Raw genomic sequence first — 27406 nt, forward strand, 5'->3', positions numbered from 1 at the left:
TCCAGTATAAATGTAAGCCTGTCGTTTGAGGGTTATGTTGACCTAGAGAGCAGGTGGCATGGAGGCTGGCTGAAGCAATAATGGTAATATATAGAGGTACTGGCAACATGAGTGCCTCGGGAGGCAGATGTGCTGCTGAAGGAGGCAGCCTGAATCTTGGATGTTCTTGTGTTGTTCTCATCAGAAGGGGGGTCTTGAATGAAAAATGTTCTTTAGGATAAACTAGCACATTTACTTAGAGGATTTCAGCTGCACCCTGTAAATAGCGTTTCAGATCAAGTAGTCACAGCTCAGTACTCTTTTATTAGTAACCTTACCTCTTAAAATGTGTTTTCTTTTTTCAGGGTATGTGGATATACAGTACCAACCTCCTTTCTGGAGCTGGTGAAAACCAATCACGTAACATCACATCCTTCATCATTTGCTATCTAAAATGTTTACTATGAAACTGACTCTTAAGTGGAGTTTTACCTTTATAGGGTACTTGTGAAATGCCATTGAACTTCAGTGTTTCCCATAATTATTTGATCAATGCTTTGACATTGCCCCAGCATTTTTAGATGTAAGCTCCTGTTTGGTCCCATCACACGCATTAAAGTGTGAAGCCATCTTAAGACCCAGCTGAGTCTCCACCCTGTGTGTGTATCCCTATCTCTGGGAAGCGTTTTTGTTGTCTGCTGTGTTCCCTGGAGGTGTGCAGTGTTCTCCTGACAGTGGATATCCTCAAATAGGTACCCTGAAGTAGGTCACCCGTGCTGTCTGCAGTCTGCTCCTTCCTTGCTTCCGTCTCAAGGCATTTTCTTTCTTCTTCTTCCCTGGGGTGTAGCTTTTTTAGACACTGATGATTCAGGAAAAGCAAAGCTTATAATTACACTGCTCACAGTATTGTGGCTTCCAGCTCCAGTGCTTTTGTACTGGCTCCACCATTCCTGGCCTGGTTTGGAGGATGATAAGGAAGTGCTGTTCCCAGCCATGCTGTGGCAAGGTGGAAAAGGGCGAATAGGGCGCAGGCCTGGTGTTTCTCATAGGACAGGAAAAGTGCTGCAGGAGTTGGGGTAGGACTTGATGTACAGCTCACGGGGTTTTTCAAGGGGATTTTAAGGCTAACACAAGATGAAGTGGAGTGGAACAACAGGTATAAAAATTGATTGCTTTGATTGTACTCTTTGTTGTCAAGACCATAAAGATATTAAATTCGAACTGCTGGGTATCGATTCCAGAGCCGCTCTGTGTTTGTCAGGTGGAGGTGCGGAATGAAACCGATTGCTACATGGATAGAATAATATTTCAGGTGTATCGAGATATCACCTGCTAGCACTTTTCTCCTTCCTGATGTGGAAACTCAGTTGATCACAGATTTCAAAGGATGATTTCAGGAACAAAGCCCAAGTGAGTCCTTCTTTAACCTTGCATACAGTGAATCCTGAATTAGCTACATTATAGGAAGTATTAAAGGTAATATTATTGTGCAAGTAAAACAAATGTACAGTAGTAGAGGAACAGAAAAGGTTTGTCCACTCCTGTTACTGGGCCACGATTCCTGTGGTGTATGTCTGTAAGTCACAGTTAACGGACCTGTGCTTTTCAGTGGCTTTTCAGCCCTAATGACTAGAGCAAAGCTTGTAAAACTGAATCCTAAAAGCTCAAAAAATAGAAGATATAGAGATTTAAAGGTCACTGTTTTCCTTTTTCATCTGTACTATTAAATTCCAGAGTTTTCTACATCCATTCTGAAGTGTTTTGGGGCTGACTGTGTTGGAATAAACAGAAATATGCTGTTTGAATTGAAAAAGTACCCACTGCTAAGCACCTTTGTTATATCAGATATTCTTTAAAGGTGATAAATTAAATACACCTGAGGAGATGCTGTAAGAGATATATATATATATAGATGCAAAGAGAGTAATATATAATAACTGTATCTTACCTATATATCCATTTGCAGTGGCAAAAAGCTGTCACTGCTACCTAGACTTCGCAGTTGGAAACTAATTCTTTCCAACAAACGGGAGTGGAAGAAGCACCTTTCTAGACTATAAACCACACAACCTGTTATAGATGCTAATGATTTATTATCTTACATACTTGAAATGTTTTGATTAGATCTTGACAAGTTTGTCTGATGATAGGAATTTATTTCATGATGCTGTAAGCTGTCAGGCTTGTGAGAATTCACACATGGAATTTGCTCAGTGCTGTTCAACAGCAAGGAAATTTCAAAGTGTAGGGAATTTGAAAATAAAAACAGCATGGGTAGGATTTAATGATGCTTTAATGTTTTTTGTAAGTTCTCGTAGCTGTAACTTCTTGGTATCTTTGAAAAACTTTGCCAATGACCAGTATCTGACTTAACAGATCATTGGCAGGTTGTGATTCACACTGTTAATCATGTCAGTCAGCATGTCACCATCACTAAATACGGAAAAGAGATCGCTGGAGATGATGGATTTGTTCTTCTATTGACTATTGTCAATGTTCGGGGGGCGGGATCAGGGCTAAAGGAGGCGGGGCCAGCACCAAGGGGCGGGGCCGAGGGGCGGTGTCAGGCGGGGCTGAGCGCGGGGCAGTATCGGTAGCGGCGGCTGGCGGGCGGCGGCTGCCACCTAGTGGCTCCGTGCGGAAGCGCAGGGCGGATGTATGGGTGCATGGGGGAAGCACCGGCGTGCTGAGATGGACGTTGAAACCCAAACCCGGGGAGGGTTGGTGTGTCGCGGTGCTGTGCGCATCACTGCCTGTGCCTTCTGCGTGCTCGTGGTCTGTGTGACTGAACAAAAACCGTAAAATTTCCGGCCTTCCTCTGCTTTTGGTGCTTGGGCGAAAACCGCTGCTTTGAAGTGGTTGCTGATCTCATTAGCCTTGGATTTCATTTTGTGATAATATGTTAACTAGCTAGAATAAATAAATTAATAATTAGTTCCACGTTATTTAATTATTTTATTTAGTGTAATCTTGTTATATTTAATATTATTAAAATAAATAAAATAATGAAACATTAAAGTAATGTATACATTTAAAAAAAGCAATACCAAAAGCCACTCTATGGCATTAATTTTTCCTTCTGGTGAGAGGATTGGAATATTGGGTACCACGGCTCTGGAAGGGGTGCAGGTACAGTGCTGATGAGGGATGTAGAATAGAACTAATTATTGCTTTATCTGTGTTTAGGCTTTAATTTCAGTTATTTTTGCTCTCTTGATTGCTTATGACTTTGAGACTGCAAAGGCAATGATTATTCGGACAAAATGAGTTATTTTTATACCCTGAACTACAGTGCTATAGTGTGCAGACTCACATTTTCACTCTGTGCCCAGCTATACCCTGAGCATGTGATCAGAAAGGCCAGCTTGCTACTAATTTTGCTTCAGCCCTTTACTGATAAATAAATGAGTAATGCATAATAACAAGTGAAATTAACTGAAGGTTTCCGTTCTTTGTTTTTGTTTCAGAAGGAGCTCAGCCTCCCCAGAAGAGGAAGCTTGTAAGTAGAATTATTCTTTATTCATCACTTGGTTTGTTTTGAACATATATAGCTGTTCAGTTGTGGAAATCGTTTAAATGGGCAGATACTCTGTTTTGTCTGTTAGCATTTTCAAGAATCTGTCAGGCACTTGGAAGCAGCTAGCTTGAAGCCTCTATTCATTTCCTTAAGTGTAGCAGGAAAAGCAGTAGTAGTGTAAGCTTACTTCTAATTACCAGCTTGAGCTGATCCTGATACAGAAGTAGCTGCGGTGTTGAGTGTTGCTTGCACTGACATCGCTGAACCGAATCCACAGAAGTCACTGATTATTTATGTGATATGGACAACTTTGATGACTGCTCTTCAAACAGTCTGTTGACAGAGGTCTGAGTACGTAGCTCCTGGGCCATGAGGTCAGGTGTTTGTGGAGCAGTCACTGTAATGGAGATATTTCGACAACGTGGCAATTGGTGGGGAAAGTAGGCTTTTAAAAATGTGGTTTAAGCAAAAAAGCATTTCTTCAATACTTTATGATGTTTAAGGACATTAAGTGAGCTATCTTGTGTTTCAGTGGTATTGTGACAGCTTAGCTTCTGCTGTGCTTACAGATTTATGGTGGAAGAAATTGTGTTATTGATTGCATTATATAAAAGAGAAAGCTCTTGTACTGCCTGCTATTGCATTATGATTCTAAATTGTTTCCCAAAGCTTGCAGACTACAGACACGAAGCTGACAGAAGCGTGTAACCTTTCTTCCTCAGGTTTCTGGTTCTAATGAGAAATTATTTCCAGTCGTTCAATGTAAGCTATCCCCTTTGTACAAGAACCAGTGTTTAGAAAATGCTGTGTAGTGCCAGTGATTCAGGACTGAACAATACAAGGGATCAAAAGGCCTTTTTTTTAAGATGGGGCATGACCAGACCTTTTTGTTTCGTTCATATGACAGGGGTGAACCAGCCAGGGAATTATTTAAAGAACATGAAACATGGGCTGCTTATTATATTTTAGCCAGCATGCCTTAAAGGCTGACTTAACTGTATGTGGTAGGTTTGTACGAAGGGTGGTGTTCATGATTTGAAGGTCATGAAGGTTCTTAGAACAAATGGTGGAGCAGCGAGTTATCAGTAAGTTTTTGGTTTAATGTAACTCTTACCCATTTTGGTATAAAACTTCTGGAACTGAAATTGAGGATGCCAGAGATATTCCCTTCCTTTGTTCAAGCGTGGAGGTGGGTCTGACACAAAACCATTCGTGTACTCACATTTCAAATATCTGAGATACAAATAGCTTCAAATGCTTTATTTAGTAGTAACTAAACCAAGTAACTGAATGTTTTATTTCTATATTGATGTAACACCTTCAGTTTTCATTACTTCACTTGAGTTTTCTTCCACAAGTGAATGCCTTTTAAGACATCATTATGTGAAGAAATTTAGCAACCTGTGTCCAGAAGATCCAGGCTATAAATTTTAAGCATCAGGTTGCAGCTGTTAGTGAGGCTGAAAATCTATGAAGAATTGAAATGTCTTCTGTCAGTTGCCTGTGTTTTGTAACTGTTTGAGTGCAGTTTCTGGAAGTACAGATTACATAGTTAAGTCTACCAAGTGATTTCTTGTTGTTTGAAAAGTTTAACTATTTAAGCAGTCAGTAGTACATGGTGGCCTCTGTATATTTGTGTTGATGCTGTGCTGTTAAGCATATGGGTGTTGTGGAGCTGATGTACATGATTTGCATATCTCAGTATCAGAGTGCTTGCTTGGTTTAGAAAAAATCCACTGTTAGTCTTGGAATGAGGAATTAGAGGAATTTATATCAAAAAGTGAAATAATTATGTGTGTGTATCTATGTAAAAAGTACACATATGTAGAAATTTGTTTAACTGTTCTGTCAGAAAGGTTGGCCTAATGGTGTGCACTTACATACAGACTGTAGGCAGTTCTTGGTTCTTCTGGAGGCTTTTCCTGTGCTTGAATCAACTGAACAGTGAACCTCAGAAGCAAAACTGAATTCTGAAAACAAATTTTATTCTGAAAAGCTGTTGTTCCATAGCTAATGAGCAGGGTTGGTTATGGATGTAGCTAAGCCCTGATTCATCGACTGTCATTCATTGACTTTTGTTCACTGACAGGAGCAGAAGCAGGAATTGACAGAAGGATGCAGTACCTGGCTTGGAGCCAGAAACCCTCAAGAGGTGCATCCATTTTCTGCACCAACTCCAGCCTTTGTAGCAGTTCAGTACCAATTGCGTTTTGTAGAAATACACAGCCCTGCAGCATTTGTCTGTGTGCTAGTCTGGACCTTGGGTGCATCTACTACTGTTAAACATTGTATTTGGGGAGGAAATAATTATTTTCCATCCAGACTGAAGAAGAATGAAGGCGTGATTGTTGCTGCTTGCTAGGTGATTGCTTTGGTTGATTGTCGAGTTAGAAAGGTTTTACACTGTGGACTAGCTATGGTATTTGTCATCGCCACATGTAGAAGGTCAAGCTCTTCCTGACAATGCTTCTTTTTCTTCACCTGACTCTCATTGCTTCATATTTGCCTGGGTCAGTGTTAGTAGTTGCTATTTTTCTGCAGGAATTGATTGTAGGCATAACAACGGTTGATACGCTTGTTTGCACTGAGGAAAAAGAGTGGAGTTAGATGGCTGGCTGGAGAGCGTGAGGAATTTTGTCACCTAAAGAAGGTTTTGGGTAGAGACTGAAGAGAATGGATGGTGAAATGGAGCCTGTAAAGTCTGTTCATTAGCAATTCTGCTTCCATATTAGAGGAAGTGAGCACAAGCACAATGTAAATGATGGCTTTGGCCTTGAAGATCTTGTAGTCTAATCGTGAAATAATCAGCGCCGAGTGAGCAGGCATATAAAACAGATGGGGGAATTGTATGCATGGTGACATTAAGAGGAATGCCCGATTATTTAGATATCATTTTGTTGTTAATGTGCTTAAAGTGAGTCTGTTTCTGTTAGGGGGATTATATTTAATACACTAAAGGGAAGTATACTCAACTGAGTTGCAGGCTACTAAGGGTTGAATAATATAAGCATGAGAACAAGAACAAGGAGTTATCTTCTCTCTCTGGTGTGGTTCAGTAATCAGAGTTCAAAGTTTTCCTTTGATAAATAATACATATAAATGTATTGGTTATGTTTTCCCCATGCTTTGTTCACAAAAAGTAATTAACATTCATGAATATTTTCTTTAATTTCAAATAGTGAATGTGAAGTGATAGACCCAAACTTTGATCTCCATCCTATTAGTGGAAGTGGTTTAATTATTTCCAGTGATTACCCAGTTCTGTTCTTTGGTGCTCTCTTTGCACAGAGATTGTTTTTTGTATTGTTGGCTGCAGCTTTCAAATGGTTTTGATGTGCACCTGCACTTGAAGCACACTGGAGACATTCCAGACTTGAAAGGACAAAGGTGGGATCTGCGCAGCAAGATGGGGCTCCTGATGAAGTGCTCATGTGCATTCATGTGTATAACACCAACTCGGCATCCAAGAGACCAGGCTGTAAACTGCACAGGATGCAACACCGTCTTCTCTCAATTGCCTCCCCAGCTAATCAGCAGTCACTAAATCGAGTTGGGGTTGTGTTTGAACCGTCTGCTTTCTTGTTCAGTACCCTGTTTTTAATAAATTCACTTGTTTATAGCATGAACTCTATTGACCTGTTCAGATTCTTATGAGAAATGTGGGTTTATATTTGCCATCCACATGGCAACCCTAGGCAGGGTTGCTAGCCTGGGTCGCTGTGAGTTTTGTACTATCTAAACACAAAATTTTCAAGAAGAGAAGATTTCTCTCCTACATTATATCTAAATTTGAGAAGAGTAATTTCCACAGCAAACTAAATTGGCTAAACCAGTTTCTGATTTCGGATGCAAGTTATTCTTTGTTAATTCCTTCCTGCTGTCAACCATCTGTACCAAATATAATTTTAAAGTCTGTGTGGATGGAGGAAGAACACAGGGACATGAAAAACATGAAAAATAATTATAATTCAGAATATGTGCAGTAAAATACACATTTAAATAAATCAGATATTACCAACTGCTCTTTTGAAGGTGATGGGTGCTGATAAATAGTATTTATCTCAAATTTTTATGTCTATCTTTATGAAATGTGGTAAGGAACTTACTAGTGCTGAAGACGAGCAAGGCTTTTATGGTAGTTTTTATTCCTTCTGATCTCTCTTTAAGGCAATTTATGTCCATTGTGGGGCTCATTTTCTCTCTTTCTCTCTCTCCTGTGCCCTTCCCTCTACTTACAAACCTCTGAAGGTTCTTAGTTTCTGCAGCCTTAGACATTTCATAGGCTGCTTCATTAAACAAGTCTTCATCGTAATTTGTTAAAACTTACCCCCAGTTTCTTGACAGTAAAATAACACACAAACACTCCAAGGAATTCCTTTGGGAGGATATGCTGAATACCAGTTTGTATCTGTTTCTACTTGTCTTATTTTAGAGCTTGGAAACAACAGCAGGTTTGATGACAGGAAAAAAGAATTCTGGCCTTTGGTGCTGGTTTATGTCTTTGTGTTGCCATGCTCAGGTGCTGTGGGAATTTCCTCTGTATCTGCAGAGAAATGGAGTATATCATTCCATTTCTGTTCTCCTTGGTGGCTAAGCGCTTCTGCTGGATGCCATTTCCCTGCCAGGAGCAAGTGGTGTGCCTCAAGCGTGGAGAAGTCAGTGTGCTGGAAATGGAGAAAAAAGCAGTTCTGAAAAAGGAATGGGGAGTTTTGCTTCCTTCTCACTCTGTTCGGTCTTGGATCTGGAAACAGAGTAAGAAATAATGCGTCTCTTCAGTGCTTTCTGCTTGTGAAACTTTGTATGGATGGGGAGAGAAAGCGGTGGTGTTTGCTAACCACCCCATCCTTTTCTGAGCTGCGTAGAAGCAGCCCACAAGCAAGTAGATCAAAAATAACCAGGCATTCTTAAACTGATATGTGGGGCTGGCTCTGGGGGTGGAACGTGCCGAATTACTCCTGCAGGTCTCCGTAGGAGTGTTGCTGTTTGTATATTAGGCTTTAAAAATAATGTGAAAGCATTGTTTCTATTAAAAAAGTGATACAGTGAATAAGGGGGATTTTAGTGTTCTGTGTATAGCATCATCTCAAAGACCAAGAATTTATGGAGGTTTTTATCAGTGACTTAAAAGTAAGAAAAGTCTTTTTTTTCTGTTTTTATTATCAAGTTTCCACTACTTAATCCAGGTTCACATTGAACAAGTATAGTAGAACTGTACATGACATAACAGATTTGTACCTTTTGTGACTTGCTGTGCTTTCTTACTCTGGAAGCATGGCGTCGGGTTGGGGGCAGAGTTTAGGGGCTCTGGTTATTTAAGGAACAGCCACCCTGGGCACCCTGGCCCTTACTTTTGGGACTGGCAGGTTCTTCTCCTGATGGGACATAGTTTTTGAGAGGTTGGGATCTTGTAGTTTGGGGCACTCCTGCTGTTGTTTGAATCGGGGGAGAATCTGAAGATATATACCTTCCAGGTTGTATCCTCCAGGGATGAAGACACGAAGATACATCATCCAGGAAAGAATCTGAAGATATATCTGGAGTTGTAATCTGGAATTTACTTGGTTGATGAGTACTTGCTCATGAGAATAGCAGTCTCTACCAGCCTAGAGTCTTCAACACTTTAAAGTCTATCAAATAAATATACAAGGAAATTTTTTTGGGGGAAGCTACCTTCTTGGAAATACACATTTCAAAAGTGTTGGGCATTATTTTGGGGCTGTTCATTAATAGCTGAAACTGATTGAAATTACTTGAAACTGATTGAAATTACCATTTGCTAACAGAAGTGCAAGACTTGCACTGTACAAGTGTTGTCTCCTAATGAAGGTGTGTCCCCCCTCCCTCCTCCTTTCTTCAGCATTTGGCTCCCCAGGCTGCTGCAATGGCTGTTGCTGTTTTCAGTGGGAGAATCCATAAAGTTTGTAGCAGAAGCACAGCTCTGGAGTTACAGGAAGATGTTTAAGGCTCAAGTTGTGTGTGTTCCTGAGGGGATTGATTACTGAAGAAGGGCTGGTTCACGTGTTCCCGCCGGTCGGGAACAGCTGCTCCTTGCACCGCTGATGACTCTGCAAGGGCTTTGGCGGGGAGCAGCGACTCTATTCCTATCGCAGTGTGAGTTTTCAAGCTGCTATGTGAGATTTCTGCCAGAATCCTTTCAAGTGTGCCATCGCTCCCTTTGGCTTTATGCTTTCCTTTTGATTTGGTGCGAACCACTGTTCCTGCTCCTTGAAGCCCAGGAGAAGTTTGTCGCTGATTTGCTGTGGGCTCAGCCAGGGTGGGTCTGGGCTGTATCGCTGGCTGCGTGACAGGTCAGATGGCCAGTTTGTGTCTTGGACTCTTCTGTGCCTTCCTGTCGTACTCGTGGGCTTCGTTTCCTTTCCTTGGATGCTACAAATAGACTTGTAGAAGATTTTTCTATTATTTTTCTTTTACAATAGTTAGGTTTTTGATATGAGCTGTGTGATTAATCCGGACCATTACTGAACTCCTGAGCTCTCTCTGACGTTGGGGGTATACGAAGAGCTTGGAACTGCACTGATTGTTCTGTGCTCTGTGTTGGAGTGATAACGGTGGGTTCTCCTTCCTGGCTCTAAGCCTCTTACACGCTGGGAAGAAACATAGTGTATCAGCGCAATGATGAAACGGAGGAAACAGAGGCTTGGAGCCCCATCTCTGCGGATCCAGTAAGGACTGTTGTGAAAAATAAATTTCACCTAAATGTTTCAAATTGAAACTATGAAGAAGAACAAGACAGAATTTTCTGTTTGTTAGAAGTTTCCTTATCTGTGGTGCTTATTTTGGCTGTACACGAAATTTCAGTTGGAAGCTTTACTGTTTTACTCTTTGTTCAACATTTACCGCAAAGTACAGCCAGAACAGAGCAATATTTGGGTGTTTTTAAATGGGGTACATTGTGGTTAGGCTTTGTACCAAACATTAATGAATATAGTAACTGTCTTTCTCGTTTTATCACTTGTCAGATTTAAAAAGTACTTTTAATAATCTGCCAGGAAGCTATCACGAGCTCAAATCTCCAGGCTTTGTTACCTTTCCTATCTTTTAAGAATGTTATTGGAAACTCTCAGATTTGGAGCAAATAATCTTTACTTACATTGCCACATGTATTTCTACAAACGAACTTTAAACAAGCAGTTACTTTTTAGTGCTTGTGTCCTTTTAAAATGCTTTGAAATCTACTAATGAAAACTGCTATTTATGAAGTTTGTAATTAGATTTATTATTTCCATTAGGTAAAATTAAGGAAATTGTATATTTAATACTAAGTTTATAAGTAGCGGAGATTAAATGAATCTAGTGAAGGGAGGAGCAGGGTGTGAGGCAGGCTTAACCTTTGCTGCGTATGGACTCTGTTTAAGCAGAGATTGCTGGTGGAGAGGATGTCCAATATCCAGAGGTTACTTGCTGATGAGTATTTGGATTCATTAGGAAATTTAAAGCAAGGAACGCTGACAAATGTGCTTAACTTCAGGACTTTCAGTGTAAAATGCTAAACAAAAGCTGAAGCACTCCCCAGCTGTCTCTTTTGCTCACTTTTATGTTTACATATAGTAAATAGAAACTTTTTTCAGCCCTCAGTCAAATCAGAGTTAGAGTTGTAAGAATACAGTGGCACTAGTTTGTAACTAGTTTGAAACTAGTGTAACAAGTTTCAAATACATGAGCACACTTTACAGTACCAGTATTTGTGTATTAACTTTTACTTTATTTCTAGTGAAGGACATCTCATCGTGTATAGCTCAATAAAGTAGGTGTTAGAACCTCATTTTTGTGTTCATGTTAAAGTCTGTTTGCAGCTTTTTGGAAAGCAGCTACTTTGGGATATTTTCTGTGCTCTCTGTGTATATGGATGCTTGTTGGCTGCTAACCCTGCAACGCACTATAGTGCACAGAACCAAGCACAGAGCTGGGGATCAGTGTCCTCAGCTGTAATCTGGACACTGCAATGGACGTGCTGTGGACAAGTCACTTGACTGCTTTGTGCCTCAGTGTCCCCATTGCTAAAATGAGGATAAAGCTATTTTGCAGTGCTGCTTTCAGGCTTACTTAGTTGTTCTAAAACACTGTCAGTGCTAACCGTTATTTCCTAGTTAATGGTTTGGTAATTCGTGTTTTCATAGTGGCATACTTCTATTGTTGCCACAGTGTGGCTTGGAACCATGGCTCCCAAATTGTGAAGGCTGTGGTATAAATGGTCAGTGTCTGTATGGGTTGCCATTATCAATTTGTTATTTTTTCCTCAATTAAAGGTTTTACATTAAGGATTTACATTAAATGATGTGTATTCCAGAAAGCCTGGGAATCAGTACAAAAAAAGGATTTGGCTAATTCCAGCTTGGACCATTTTCATAGTGGAAAAATAACGTTGAATAGATACTAAATTGGCTGAAAAATACGTTTTGGTTTGGATGATAATCAGAAAGATTACTTTTGGTCACTTAGTTTATTGCATTTGTTAAGAAGATGTAACTTATATTTTGGAAGTATCTCGCTTTTTTTTTGAATTGAAACAGAAGATGTGATATTGACCCTGATTTATGCTTTTTTTTTCCTACTGCGGTACCTTGTCAGAATCTCCTCTCCTTTGTACTCCCACTGCCGAGGAACTGATGTTCATCAGCACATGTTCTCCCCTACGTCTGCTCCAGGTCTGCAGCACCTTAAATTCCCATTTAGTGCTGACTGTGCACTTGTTACTTCTCCTCTAGTATTTTACCTGAACTCACAACCCCACAGCAATCCATCTAGTCCATGCTACAGCCATCCTTTTCAGTGGAGGTAAGGAGAGGTATCGACTAGGACTAACCGTTTGGTGTTTGTGTGACCATTTATGAACTTAAGAAAGATAAAGTGAATTAAGGAATGGGAACCTTTCTACCTGTGTGTGCATGTAAATTCCTGGTTGTGCCCTGTGCTCGCTTCCAAGTACATGTGCGGCTTGTACCATGCAGGAAAAGAACCCTCCCAGGCATGGCTGATGTCAAGAAAACCAACTTAAAAGTAAACAGGCGTAGAGTGTCCTAAAAAAGCCCTGCCTAGAACTGTGGGGACTGCACTCTCTAAATCCACATTAGTTTTTAGAGAAGCCAGCAGGTTGAAGTCTCTGTCTCCCAACACGGTGACTACAAAGAATAATGAGTAAAATCAAGCCTGTTGTTAGCAGGCTTAAATGTGGGGTACAAGAGTTTGTAAACTGAAGCAACTTCAAACCAGCTCAGTCTCTATTAAAGTGTTTGAGAGCTTAACTGGTGTATTCTTCCTGCAGGATTAGCTCTTCCTCCATGTTGTGCTACAATGGAACATGCTTGGCCATCAGTGGCCCCAGTGGAAACCTTCAGATTAGTCACTAGGAGGAAACTTCACCTAGTGAGGCAGTCACAGACCAAGGCTAAACCAAGCTAGAGATCTTTGTGTGTGCAGTTATGAAACTGGAACTTGGAGGCACCTACTTAAAACTTGAGCCAGCATAGCCATCGGAGGGCTGGTTTTGAAGTTCACATGCTGCAGTGTGGATGTAGCCGGTCAAATTTCAGTTACTCATCAGGTGGTAATGCAATAGCCCCTGGATCTAGACTGTTATTTCAGAGGAAGATTGCGCTTGCTGGCCAGCTCTTGTAAGAGTAACCAGAAAATGTGAAGTTGAACTATTTTAGGCATCTGTCCCTCTAATGGGCAGTAACATATATCCCATGTGTGGAGTGGAAATCAAGTTGTCAGTGAAAGTAAGGGATGTAGCATGTGTCTGTACTTACTGTGTGCTGCTGTGATGAGAGGTGCTTGCCCAGTGTCCCTGCTGCTTTCCCTGCACATTGGGAAGCACTTAGGGAAAATTCTTAATATGGTGCTCATCAAGGCTGCACTTGCAGTGAGGTGAAGGGCAGTGGCCAGAGAGCAGTCTCTTAACATTTTAATACCATTGTCATCAATATAATTTTAAATACATGTTTGTTATTTGAGGGCGGGTATTGGGTAATGTGCCTTTACAACAGGGTGATTAAACGCGATTAAATGCTGTTTAGCTTTGGGGCTAATTCACAGACTGGTAAGTAGCAATTAAGTATCAAAATCAGATTACTGTTAAAGTCAGTTGAGAACTGTTCTTTTTTATTATTGATTAGTTTCAAAAGCTTTTCTGATACTGCTTTTTTTTTGTTTCCTCTGGAATCCTTCAATCTTCAGGCTTTTGACATAGGTCCGTGTATATTTTTCTCTTTAAGAATAGTTCATATAAAAGTCTTAGTGTCAGGTTATATTCTACTGTTACTATTGACTCTTCCTGCTAATATGTTTTTCACATATGGGGACCTTCCAGCCATCTGCTCTCTAAATACTGAATGGTTGATGATTCCCAGATACATGGCTCTGTGTAAGAGCTTAGGTCCACTATAATAACTTTTTATTTTTGTCCTTGTTGCTTTCACCTGTGCAGCTCTTGATCCTGTTTTATCCAGTCTTCCTTTGTTGTAGTTTTGTTTACTTGGTTACAGTGCCAGTGATAGCCATTCCTACTTGCTTAGAGCAAAGGTTCATCTTGGCAAGTTACTGCTAGCATTGATCTACTCGGCTTAACACCCTCAGGTTAGCCAGGCAGTAGTTCATTTCCGTGGATATGCAAGTGCTACTAGGAACTGGTGGAAAAATTAGGCTGAAAAACTTATGCCTTACTTTTAACCATTTCTCACTTTTTACTTCTGATAGACTGCATTTGCAAGAATCTACGTTGCTTGTATTTCCTGATGTTGATATTTTTTATGTGGACCACGTTGATGCATCTTGGGACAAGTCAGCGTGGAAGTCCATGGCTTGTGAAAGAATTAGTCTAAGAATGCAAATATTCTATACATAACCTTTGAAAAGAATGCAAACCTTTCAAAAGAGCAAAAGGAAATGTGAAGTGGCAGCATTACAATAATAAATTTGATAGCAGGTGAAATAAGACTGCTATAGTTGATGCAACTGTGGGTTGGAATTAAGGTCGTGTATCTTTAGGAAGAAAAGAGAATGGTGTCCAAAATTAAACTGAAGTATTGAGTCTCATATTTGGGATCTCGCACTCTTCTTGGGGTAGCAGAGAAGTCAAATTACTGAAGGAGAAAATGAGGCCATGATTCACAGCTGGTCCTATTTATGAGTTGGCAAGTCCTTTGTACACCCATATTTGTCCTTTAATCAAAATATGATTTACAGCATTTCTTGATATCAGGTTGCTTAAAAGATGCCATGAATTAATAGTTCTAACTTGGAAGAAATAGGTTTGAGATTACAGACTGTGCATTTCTCTCATTTAAAAAAAACATTACACTCCCTGTAACACCTTTGGCAAGGTACAAGCTGGAAATGGATTAATTTGTTTGTGATAACAGGATGAAAGTGTTCAAGTGCCATATTTCTGGCATGTCTGGGTGCTGCAGGTGAGGTGAAGTCTCAATGGAAATTTGCTTTATCCTAACAAATCAAAGAGAAGAATTTGGTTCAGCTGCATTATTCAATGATTTTTCTCACACTATTTTGCTTTAATGAATTCGTGCTAGCTGTGGAACATGTTCTTATAGGTTTATATGGTAATGATTATTTTTATGAGACTGTTTTCCCTTGGATGTTCTAGTTTTAATAATGTCCATTGATAATAGCTATTAATTTTTTATAGCTTTGCAGAATACTTTCATGGATTTTTTTTTTTTTTCCCATAATCTGGTCATCATCTCTAATGTGATGGTGGTCAGATCCTTGCTGTCTTGTTTAAGTAAAACAAAATGGGAAACCTAATGTTGCTCCAAAATACTTAAGTGTTTGAGCTCAGTACATAATTACTTGATCAGTGTGTAATTATGATGTTATGAGTTTTATATAATTAGGATTTTGTGGACATCTATGGTATCATTTAAGAATATATGAATTTATTTACATAAAAAGCCTATTCTAGGAAACAAGTATTTAATCAATAACTGTGGTAAGTAACAAGAATATATGTAGGCATTCAGCAAATGTACTGGGAGAGCTGCCTGTTAAAGCCTTTTTTGTATAAGCTGTTGCAGTGGATGAGGGGAGACCTATATTTAGTGCTATGGCTTGTTTGGGTGTCTGAGTGTGGCTGGATGTGCAGTGTCCTCAGCGAGTCTGCTCTCTTGGGTTTTGAAGGCTACACATATTTTACAGAAGCAGGGCAGCATCTGTAAATGGGAGAAGTTCCATATTTTTTAGGGAAGATAAAAAAGCATTTCAGAATTCAGACTTAATGAGGTTCTTTATGCTTTTATTTTGAAATATCCAAAAGCTTGTCAAGAGTTGCTGATCGTTTCCTATCTCTACTTAAATTTCCTTTTAGTTAAAAGTCACTTGATACAGGTCTTTAGAATTTATTTTAGTTAGAATTTCCTATTTGACAAATGTCAGAGGATTAATGAAGAGGACTATATTCAGCTTGAATGACATTTGGAAATTGTTCTGGGTTTGCAGCAAGTGATACCCTCCTGGTTTAGTGCTTGGTTTGGTGCAGGTTCTGCTTTCTTAAATGTGCTAAATAATTGGTCAGAGTTGACTGCAAGACAGTATAATGTCACTTTTGAAAACAGAGTAGATAAGCAATTCAGGAATAATGAGCAACAGAACAACTTTGTGAATATATCATTATGCAAAATGTGAAACGGTGAATTTTGAGTAGGTAATCTTTTGGCAACTGAATTGTAATCTACATCTCACATTGAATGAATGAATGAGTTTCCCTGAATTAATTTCTTTTTTAATGGAAATTTTTCTTTTTATTCCTTTTCTTTTCTACCAGTTATTATTCTTGGGAATAGTTTTTCCCCTCTATGGGAAGGAGACTACAGGGGAGGGACATATTGGTGATACCTAAAACTTGGCAAGCTCAGATGTCTTTTTGTTTTTCTTATGCTGATCAGAAACTGGCCATTTGCTTGCCACGTGGTTGGAAATAGTGAGGTGTTGTGGTCTGAATGTCATCATTTTTTCACGTCAAGGCACTGTATAAATGCTAAAATCCCTATGTTCTGCCTGGAGCTGCAGTAGCAGAAGAGTTAAACCCTTCAGTTTGAAGCTCGAGGTGTGAATTCCTGTCTCTCTGGCTCACCATTTGGCTGCCCTCAGTGGGACCACTTGTAAAGTATAACCTGGTAGTTTGCCCTGGGAAATCGGAGGCTCCCAAAGGGGAGTATGTACTTGTGACTTGAGAAGTTGGTGGGCGTTAGTGTTTGCTAGCCATTTCACCTATAGTCCAAGTGTTCTGTAACTGGTTTTCTGTATAATTGTTTTTGAAGGCTGTGATCTGCTGGTAAATGAGCTGACTCATTTACTACCCCTACCCTGTTCAAAGCGTTTGGGATGGCTGGGACAAGCTACCAACTTTTAGTAGGAACAAAAAGCTTAGAAGGTTCTTAAGAGACTGTAGTAAATACGGAAGCTTTTCTTTTTCTGTCCTTACTCTCAGATAACAGTGGTTTTCTCAAATGATAGTAGTGTGCTCAGTTCTGTACAAAAAGCTATCCTTCCATATAGTTTCTCCCTCAAAGGCCTTTTGATCTTCAGCATGGATACAGAAACAACCCCTGTGTTGAAAGATTCCTGGCAAGGGCATAATTCTGAGAAAGAAATATATATTCTTAACCAGGCCGTCATGTGTTTATTATTGTTGATGGAGAGTCCCATGAATCTTCCAACATTTGTTTTTAATTGTACTATGAGGCAACCGTGTGCTATTTTTAGTTTTGACTTGGAAAATAGGTGAGTGTGCAGACAGGCCTGTTGACATCCCGTACTGAAACACTAATAGTAGAGATGCAGTAACAGTGAGTACTTAGTGCCAACTTAATGGACTTGAGCTGGGGAGAAGCAGAGATTGGGTGACACAGCTGCTTGCATTAGCATGGGACTGTTCCTGCCTATGAGCAGGAGATAAGTATTTTCTTAAACAATAGCTGTTTGAAGCCAGGAGTTGCAATTTCTAATGCAGACAGATAAACCATTTAGTGGATCAATAGCACCCTGAAAGCTTAAGGAAAGTTCAGAATGTAAAGCAGGTTTCAGGGTACCATTGCACCAGTTTCTAAAATTGTATTCCATTTCAGCTGTGTCTTGCTAACCTGCACCATGTTGGATTTTTGTCTCAATTTTAAGCTCTTGTTTGTATATTGAAAACTATACCATGCCAGAAGGCCCGCAGCAGAGCTTTTCTTCTGTACTGTGTGCTTGCATGCTCTTTTCTACAGGCTGCATCTGTTCTCCCCTTTACTTCAGTATCTCTATTCCTGTTTTTGTTCATTCATCTCAGATTTGCTTGTTCTGGTCCTCCAAGTGCTCTTCCCCTCGTTTACCTCCTAAAATTTTGCTGCTTTGGCTAGTGGTTATTATTCTGTCATTCAATCCCTTGTGTGGTACTTGAGAGCATAATCTTCTAACCTAGTTTACATTACACTGTCATTATGAATTATTAATGTTCTAAAATAAAATCTTCAAACAGTAATCTTGGCTGTGGTGAAAGAGCTCTGTGTGCTTTTGTTTTCCTTCCTGTCCTTTCCTTTCTTTAGACCTTCAGGTCTTTAGAGCAGGGGTGTTATTGATCCAGCTGTCTGGGAATGACTTGCTGTGCAGTGAGAGTCAACTTGTCACATCTTTGGGTTGATGAGATAGGCGTTTATTTATATAAACACACAAAAAATAAGTTGTGGAAGTAATACTTTTGTGTCTATTAGAAGACTTGGCTGTGCAAGTAGAAGTGATAATGAAAATTTGGGTTACAGCTTGTCTGGAAGACGAGTATTGTTTTTTTTTGTGCTTTCTTTATTGTTCCAGTTTTTGTTCCTGTGATTCTCAGTTTTATTTGTGAAGAGATGAGAAATTTAAAATAGCAACAGAACAGGTCAGGTTCTAATTCTCAGCAAATGTTTAGGGCAAAAGGGTTCAACCAAAAGAAATATGGTAAAAATCCCTATCAGCTTTCCTCCGCACTTCGTTTTAATGCATCCGTTCATCCATTCTGCTTATGAGAAGCTGGAAGAGTCCAAAATCATTAAATGTCCAGTTTCCAAGTGAATCAACGCACAAATATTGACCTGAAGTATTCCTTTTAAAGTCACGAGTATCTGCATTGCCCTTTCAGAGAACCTGCCATTCCTTTGAACAAAATGGAGTTGATTACAGCTGCGTTCAAGCTTTGACATAGAGGAACAGCCCATGGGGACGTGTTCCAGCCTGCACCCCATGCTTAGTGTGCGCAGCCTCCTCTGATACCAAGATGGATCATAAAACTGTGACCTGTCGCTTCTGCAACTCTCCCCTTCCTACTCAGAATAAGGGCAGCTGCAGACTACATCATAGAACGCCACAGTCTGTTTTTTACATACTGTTGTTGTAAGTGGTTGATATTGTAAAAAGTACTTTATTTATTCGTTTTGCAAGTCTGATTTTCTCTGCCTAAAGTTCGTTCTTTGGACAAGCAGGTGGTGTTGCATGCACAACTTATCTGTTTGTTTCCGAGTTCGTGTGTTCTACCAAGTAACGTAACGAGCTAGAAATACTTGGTTTTATTACTAGTGGCAGTTTTATAGAAGCCGAAATTTGGTTTTGTAAGAAAATGTTTAAAAAATTGCATAAATTTTGTTTAAATTTTGGTATTTTGCACCCATACCTATAAAATTTGTAGAGTGCTCAATTTGCTAATCACTATTTGGAAGATAAGAAAGTAAAGGGAGTAGAAGATGAATATTCCCATTTCTGAACATTTTTTCTTTGTATCTGAGGTGGTTTAAAGATCACTGTTGAGATGGGCTATGTAAGTCATACTTATTTTAAAAGTGAGCATTTCTGTTATATATTTTTGTTTCTAGCTATATTATTTGTGCCACTTTAACGTGTTAGAGTGTAGTGAGATTTAGCATTTTAAACTTTTAAACTTTGTTATTAATATTTTAAAATGCATTTGTCTCTGGAGGTTGTAGAAATCAGTTAAAGTTCCATATGTGTCTATTCTGTACTTAACTTCAAATCAGAGCATTCAGTTTGGGCTAGTTTATCTTCATTTATTAAATTGGCTTCTGTGTTCTAGACCTCCCTACTTCTATGTACAGGAGGACATACATGTTAGAAGTCATATATAAAGTAAATTCCCTTGTTATAAACACTTCTAAATATTATGTGTGTTTTAGGATACATTACTTTTGTAATGCATCACCTTTGTGGGTTTCTCAGAATTACTGTAAAACAGTTTATAGAGGTGTATAAATCTGTACTGTTACAAAAATCAGTTGTCCAGGCTTGTTTTCATGTTCAGTCTGTCTTGTTCATTGTATTTTCTGAGGCTCACAACCTTGAGTAGTTTGTTTGCCTGTTGGTTGATAACATCTTTCCTATACTTTAAGATAAAAAGCTAAGCTTCTGCTGTGAAAATTCATATTATTCCAAAGGAATAAGTAAAGCAGTGACCAATTTCTGTTGAAACATCAGTGCCAAATTAGGATGCAGTTCTGCCTTTAAAACTGGATGAACTTTTAGTATTTCTTTTGTAGTATACCAGCACTCATGATGTTTCCCAAGCATGGTTTTGATTTCTTACGTCTCTTCTGTGCCATGGCTGATTTTTTAAAGTCTATTCTTATCCCATGCTCTAACTTCATTAAGAATTTATGCTTGAAAATGTAAAATTCATCCTCTTAGTCTGTTCATTACATTAGCATTCCCCTTGCTCCCAGAATAACTCTTCTTAGCCAACATTCTACAAAATAAGCTTTTTGTCTCAGAAAAGCTGTGGTAAATGCAAGGGCTTTACAATATCCTTAACATTTCATCTGAGCCTAAGTGTGTTAATAAAGGAATGGGAAAACAAGCTGGGAAGTGGAAGGTCCAGCACTGGAGGTTCAGATTGGAGGAAACAGCCTGAATTATACCAGGAAACACATCAGATGCCAGAGCTTGTTTTAGAGTTCAGGCTTGATCTGGTCTTCTGGGTAATGTGCTGTCAAGCAGATAAGGGCACTCCCAGCTCACTGGTGACCACATGTAGCCCCAAGCCTGGAGGCACCATGTTGAGCCTTGGTACTGTGTCTGCACAGGTTGCTGCCGTGAGATGGGTATGAGAAATTTGCCGTCTTGTATGGATGAGGGACACCCTTTTTGCTGTTGTGAGCTAGTAGTTGGTATCTGGGTAACAAAAGGCCCTCTAATTCACCCACATAAGTGCAGCTCCATTCCCTTTTAGCTGTTTTTTACTCATTTAACCTTAATTGTGTGTGTGTTATTGTGGTTTACTTGTAACCATCCACTGGTAGTTACTCTTCAGTCCTCAACCCTTGCAAAGACATAAAGTGTCTTTTAATTTGTCGTTTAAACTGCACACTGCAGTTTTCCTGTAAAACAAGAGGGTAGTAACACCTGCTTTTTCAAATCTGCTGTGCTGCAGCAGTCTTGCTGGAATGGCTTATGGATAATGTCTATCGAGTGCCATGTGTTCTTTGGAATATACACAAAACCCCCTGTTTTAGCAATAGTCTGGTCTTGTTACTCAGTGCAGGGAGCAGATGTGGAAGAATTCTGCAAAGAACTGAAGTTGATGAAGTGCTGTACTTCTCAATGGAGAGGCTGATGCTGGTTGGAGTGTCAGGGGAAGAGATTAAGAAGATATCTTCCTGATTGCAAACGCTGTTGCACAGTAAATTAACATTATATTAAAGGTTAGAAAGTTTTAAGTGCCTTGCGATAAATAATACATGATAAAGATGAAGAAATGCTATGGTGGCAACAAGAGGCTCGCTGGAGGTTTTCCTTTGGATAAATTTCAGTTGGTGAAGAGGAGGGAAGATCTTTGGATCAGGGTGTCGCGGTTACAGCAGCTCTTGTGTTTCTCACGTGTGCTACTGAGTGTTTTCAAGCATATTTCAGCTACAATGTTAGATTTCTGTCTAAACATGAAGTGACATTTTCAAAACTGATGTTCAGTATTGGTATTTTTCGAATAACATTTCTCATTTTTACGGCGTTGAATCACTGTTGAGGTTACATTTGATTAAATCAGACAACTGACATTTGAATAACTCGTGGAGACAACGGGGCTTGGGAAAGAATGCAAATTCTAGTAACTTATTTAATGAGCATAATTGACCTTTCCAAGGCATCTGAGCCCAATCATCAATTTTGTGAGCCTGAAATTGTTTAGTTTATGTTCTCTTGAAGTTGCCAAAGATCTTACCAGTGCTATTTTTGAAGAATAGTATTGTATGGAATAATAGCGTACAAATAAGTTATATTGTTGTAAATAGAAATAGAAATACAAAGAAAGAATCCAAAAATAGGATTTTGGGTGCAATTAACTTTGTATTTTAGCAGTGCTTGCTTCTTATCACTATTTGGTAGTGTTTTCATTTAGAAAATATTGATTGTGATGATGTAGCTATAGTTAACATCCTCTGTATCTGAGTACAGTTTTGTAAGAGTTGTTTTAGGACTATGAAATCAGAGCAGTTGCTTATGATTAAGCTCTGCAGTGGTACTGGAGTGAATTAGATAATGTTTCAGGCTGTCCAAATGATGGCAACCCCTGTTAGTTCAGTAACTGCACCGGATTAAAGTTACATGAGAAGCTGGCAGCTTTAATTCAGGTATATGTGTGCAGTGCCTGATAGCTGGTTCAGTAAATGTTTCTGATCTGTTGAATCATTAACTAGTGCAGACACTAGATGTTCCCTGCATGGGAAGTGCACACCAAAGACAAGTTTGGTTGTTCTTCACCTCCCAAAAATTTGAACATCGGGTCTCAGTTTAATCTCGTGTAATGTGTTTTTGGAAGCTACTTTATACTGAGATAGCAATTGAAATCTGTGTGAACCATTGTAGTAGAGGAGTCTGTGTGGTTTTGTATTGGCTTGGTGATTTCTGGAGGTGGGGTGTTTTCTGCCAAGAAAGAAATAAATCAAAAGTTGTGTAACCCAACAAACAACAACATAAGAATGAACCTTAAAGATATATTCAACTTAATGTTTTCTGTCAGACTGTTACGTGCCTTGAGATTGCAGTCTGCTCAGACACTCTCTTCATTTGCTCAGACACTCTTCATTTGCGTAGGTCATTCTTCAAATAATAATGATGCCCCAAATAGCTCAACACGCATCATCCATGTAATTTTTTCTTAAAGGAACCCTCCTTTTTTTAGAAGCACATAGGAAGAACATTCTTTATGTTGAAAGACCAAAGTTTTCTGCTGGAGTTTTTACATGTTACACAGATTTAACTGTATTGTTAATGATATAGAGCAGGTATCTCTTCAATTCTTGTGCATTGACTTATGTTTACTTATAGTAGAATAATTTTTTGTGCATGTTGGGTGTACCATTTAATGTTTAAGATATATCTGGTATTCTATTTCTAGGGAAAGAATGTATCTTCTCTGTAATGGCCCCTCTAGACAATTTAGCTCTGCCAGTAAAACAGTTTTAGTGTCTGAATATTTCTAGTGAATCATTAGTGGGTTTGAGGCTATTCAGAAAAGTTGTATGGCTATTAAGAAAAGTTAAGTCTGAAAGTATCAGGTATTTATGTGACATTTGGTGCGATGTGGCTATTCGAGTGACTGAGTAATTAGGAAGAGGTACGTTTTTTCCAATTAGTATTTCAGCTGGCTTCCATTGAAAGCTTTCCTTTACCGTAATGTGACTCAGGAACTTACCTTCGTTTGAAAACTACTGGATTACTACATGTTTTGTTCTCATTGAAATATTTAAATGTAGTCAATATTTTGTGGGAACTTCTCTTGCTATATAGTCAATTCAAAATGTGATCAATCACAAGGATTTTAAATTTGGGGTTATTCTTTTTCAAAAGACATTCTTCTGTCTGTGGAAGGGGGGGCTAGAACTAGATGACCTTAAGGTCCCTTTCAACCCAAACTGTTCTGTGATTGAAAATGACCTCAATGATCTCCTTGGTATGGCCTCAAACTTTAGAAGAAGTTCAGCTTACTTATAAAATGACAGGTTTTATTTAAAAGAAGATGGTCTTGTGCCAAGTGAATTTGTTTAATGATAAATGTAGCTGCTATGAAAGAAGTCCTGAAAGTAATGGGTTTCGTGTGGACTGTTTGCCTAATTGCATTCTCATTTAATGTCAGGCTTAATTAATGTCCTACTTTGGTAATGGTAAAGATGAGAAATTGGGGAAGTCGTTGACATTGGCTATTTATAAGTGTCCAGTGGATGCAGTGTCATTAGGAGGGCCTGGAAACTGCACGTTTGGTCGGCAGAGGATACTTCATCATCACAGGAGCTACTGAAATGTTCTGCAGGTGGTCTTTTCCGAGGGCAAGTTGGGCATGATGTGAAGGTGCATTAGGGAGATTGGTGGAGACTGAATATCCCGAAAGGCAAGCAGAAGAATTTTATAAGGGAAGAGGCTTCTTCAGGCTTGGAATTCCTCAGGATCAAGAATTCAAAGATACATATTAATGTTTTAATGAGTTAAAAATAGAAAACTCCTCTCGTAACCTATTTGCATGTGATGTTTTTCTTGACATGCTTTTTGATATGCAAAAGGCTGTATTTTTAAGCTAATGAGAAGTTTCGAGTCCTCATTTTGCAAAATGCTTTACTTATGCAGTGACAGTAATACAGTTCCATAGAAGGATTTCATTTGTCAGTGTAGATGTGAGAATCCTTATGCTTCGTACCTCTGTTACACCTGAATTCTGCAGGTGTTGACATTGTCGCCTTTTAAGACGTGCCATATTTATAAAAGGTGTTTGATGGTTTCATTGTGTTCTTCTGGTTTTGTAGCAAAAACTCCAAGTATTGTGTCTTCACATATTTTTGGGTTCTCTGAATTTTTCTGTGGTTGATGTTTGGGACAGTCCCAAAATGAGCTCATTGCAGATGCTCATTTGCCAGATTAGATTTTGCTATTGACATGTGGAACGGGCTTTTTGAAAAGCAGGAATATGAAGTGTTAAAGAAATTCTTGCTGTTTGTGTGAACCAGGGTTATATAATTCCCAAAGTGCTTTTTGCAGTTCTTGGGTAAATGCTTTGCTGCAGGACCATGTTAAATTGGTGGATGCACAGGTTTCCAGTGATAGAAAACACTCCATTCCCTTGCCCTGCTTTGGGTGCCCTGTGCTCCCCAAGAATGGCAGAGGATAGGCAGGGTTTCACTGGGTTAACGCTGTCATAGAGCAGTCAGTCACTGATGCCAATGAAGAGTGTTCTCCTAAAATGGCTTCTCCTTTTTGTGTCCTTCCTGTAAGGGATGTGAAAGAGCTGGTGCCGAGTATAGTGATGTTATGAATCATATGCCTTCAACCTCTGAGTTTTCCATCACTTCTGAAAAAAACCCACAATTAATACGAATACAGGTGTTTCAGCTGGTTGTGGTCTTATTTGATAACTGTAAGCAGTCAGGAATTAATTTTTATCGTGATGGTTTTATTTTGTTAGTTAACTGAGTACTTTTTTCCCCCCATTATTGCTCAGGAATGTAAATCTGTCAGCTAAACATGATTTGTTTAAACATGCAAATCTGAGTATACCTTTTCAAAACCATAGTTTGTTGGAATTGGAAGGTCATGTAAAGGCTAAAATGCTGTTCCTCAGCTCTGCACTTTATTGGTATAGGTTGTTATGTGGCCACAAAAATGAATGTGTTTGCTCTTTCTGATCAGCAGTAGACAGTGGCAGAGTTTTGTCTGGTTGTACTCTAAATTAACTTTGTGAAATGAAACCAAAATGTGATTTAGATTCATTTGATACAAATGTTTAAAAGCACTAGAAGGGATGGTTGTGTTGAGCAGAGAGTTGGTTCCTGTAGCACTCAAAATCACATTTCCCTGCTTTAAAGCTCAGATGAAAGGGCATGCTTTGCTGAATCAGATACTATGATTCTTGATAAATGTATGTATTTAAAATGCTCCATTATTTAATGGAGAGTTAGGAAGACCATCTAATTCTTTCATGTGATTCAGTGGAAAGCTAAAGGCAGCCTACTGGGATTTCTTTCTCCCAGACATTTATGTGTGTTTTAAGGGCTGTATTGTGCATGGAAGGCAGTGCCAGCTGTTGATTGTCATCTTTCTCATGTCTGTGATAAAAAGCCACTCAAGAAGGCTGAAATATGAGAACGTCATTAGCTTTCCTACTGGCAGAAGTGCTTAAAAAAGCCACAATAGAAGGAAAATAGATTGCGTATTGAAATAAAAAAACCAAAAACTAAAGGAAAGAAAAGGCAGCTACAGTGAGGTTTTGTTTAAATCCTGGAAAAAGCAAAAACATGGCAAGGAATTTCAACAGGCACAAAGAGGGGAAAGTGAACCTGTGGCTGATGTGCAAGGGTGTGTGTGGGAACCCTCTGATGTGCATCCCATGAGTTGCGTTTTGTTGTCAGAATTCAGCCAGTTGAGTTGTTTTGTAGGCACCAAGTGCTAGGTAGGAGTTCATGTTTACCGTGACTGACGTGTATATGGTGTGCCTGACTTCAGGGGGAGAATGGATTTGTGTTTTTAAACTGATCTTAAGTGGCACTGTAATATTGCCAGCTGCTTCTTTTTATCTCCTCCCAACCACTCTGCCTGCCCCCCCCGGTTTACTTAAGGTAAAAGGTGGGATTTGTTTGAAGATGGGACATTAATTAAAAGCAGCAAAATGCCCCTGATATTCTTCCTGTCATTAGGAAGCAGAAGGGCGACCATTTCAAAATGAAACCAGGAACTAGGCAGCCGGTGGTGCTCTCTGTGCAGACACAGCTTAAACCATGTGTGCTATTCAGGATTGCAGACAGAGCCCGGTTATGGTTTTGCTTGAAAATCCTTATGACTGTAATTGGGTGTACACAGAGAGATGTATGTAAAGTGTGTATGCTGTGTATACAACAAACTCCAGTTTTAAAGTGTCTATATTAGGAAGGGAATAAATATCTCATTTTGCACTGCCTCCTAAGGTGGAGGGAGGGAGGCAGGGATGGAGCCGGGAGAAAACAGAGGCAGTGGAAACAGCAGCAATATGTACGCTTGCCTGCCTGCCTCACGTTAATGGAACAGCTTGCAAGGTCTACAGGGAATTTGCATTGGCTCTGTCACTGGTATTATTTAGTTCCTTATTTATTGCTAGTGGCTTGATTGTGCTGTATTTTCCCAGCAATGAAAGCTTTTAAAGATCATGTCTGACTCCTTTTGGACAGTGCTGTCCAATTTCTCTCTGCCTGCTACCAGCATGTTGAGACGATCCAAAAGGTAATCTAAGGATTTTGCCAGTAATTCTTGTGATGTTTTTCTAATCTGTGTGTTTTAATACTGTTTAGGCTTGCTTTCCTCTTTTTCTTTTGAACAGATTAAATCATATTCCTAGTGTATTAGGTACAATTTCTTAATTTCTCAATGATTTGTGGTTGTATTCATTGTAAAAATCATACTGTGCAGATCCACTGTTCATTCTTTTTAAGGTATGCATTTAAATGCATTGTTCTGTAGTTCTCAGAGTATGTGACTGTGATAAGGGTGTTTTTTTTTCTACAGAATGATGGATGGATGCTTTACTGAGAACAAGCTGCTTTCGTATTCAAAGTAGCAAAACAGTATTATGATGAAATAGGCAGCAGAAGGCAGGGCTTGCAAATATTTTGACTTAGAGCACTTGCAGTCATCTTAGAGATATGCATAACCTCACATTTTAAATAATTCTTAATACATTTAACATTCGTTAGTTGGAGATGTAAATATGTTAACTTAATAGGATGACTGTTTGTATTTGTGCTACTCTCTGGATTTTGATAAAATCACATTGAAGTGTGTAAAGTAATGAATGGTGTCAGATCTGATGCAGTACAGTGGTGTCCTTTCAAGACTGGGAAATATCACCATAATCATTGCTCATCAGGTGCTCTGTGGAGCTTAACATATGTAGCCTGAAAC

General features: G+C 39.2%; 1 protein-coding gene across 18 annotated transcripts in view; it reads left to right on the top strand.

Annotated features, from left to right (window-relative positions):
• The window catches only part of MAST2 (microtubule associated serine/threonine kinase 2), a 214996-nt gene that overhangs the window by 99657 nt on the left and 87933 nt on the right, over positions 1-27406 (top strand). For 11 of the 18 annotated variants that reach the window (XM_062622984.1, XM_062622980.1, XM_062622990.1 and 8 more), the window contains 2 exons: positions 3447-3478; positions 12086-12292. In XM_062622984.1, coding sequence (XP_062478968.1) covers positions 3447-3478; positions 12086-12292 — 239 coding nt within the window. Of the gene's footprint in view, positions 1-3445; positions 3479-9957; positions 10180-11155; positions 11262-12085; positions 12293-27406 lie in introns of those variants that run through there. The other 7 variants (XM_062622989.1, XM_062622991.1, XM_062622997.1 and 4 more) reach the window with 4 other exon arrangements.

Source organism: Pezoporus occidentalis, unplaced genomic scaffold (genome assembly GCF_034315485.1).
Source record: "Pezoporus occidentalis ecotype Australia unplaced genomic scaffold, CSIRO_AGI_Poc_V1 ctg25, whole genome shotgun sequence".
NCBI lineage: Eukaryota > Metazoa > Chordata > Aves > Psittaciformes > Psittacidae > Pezoporus > Pezoporus occidentalis.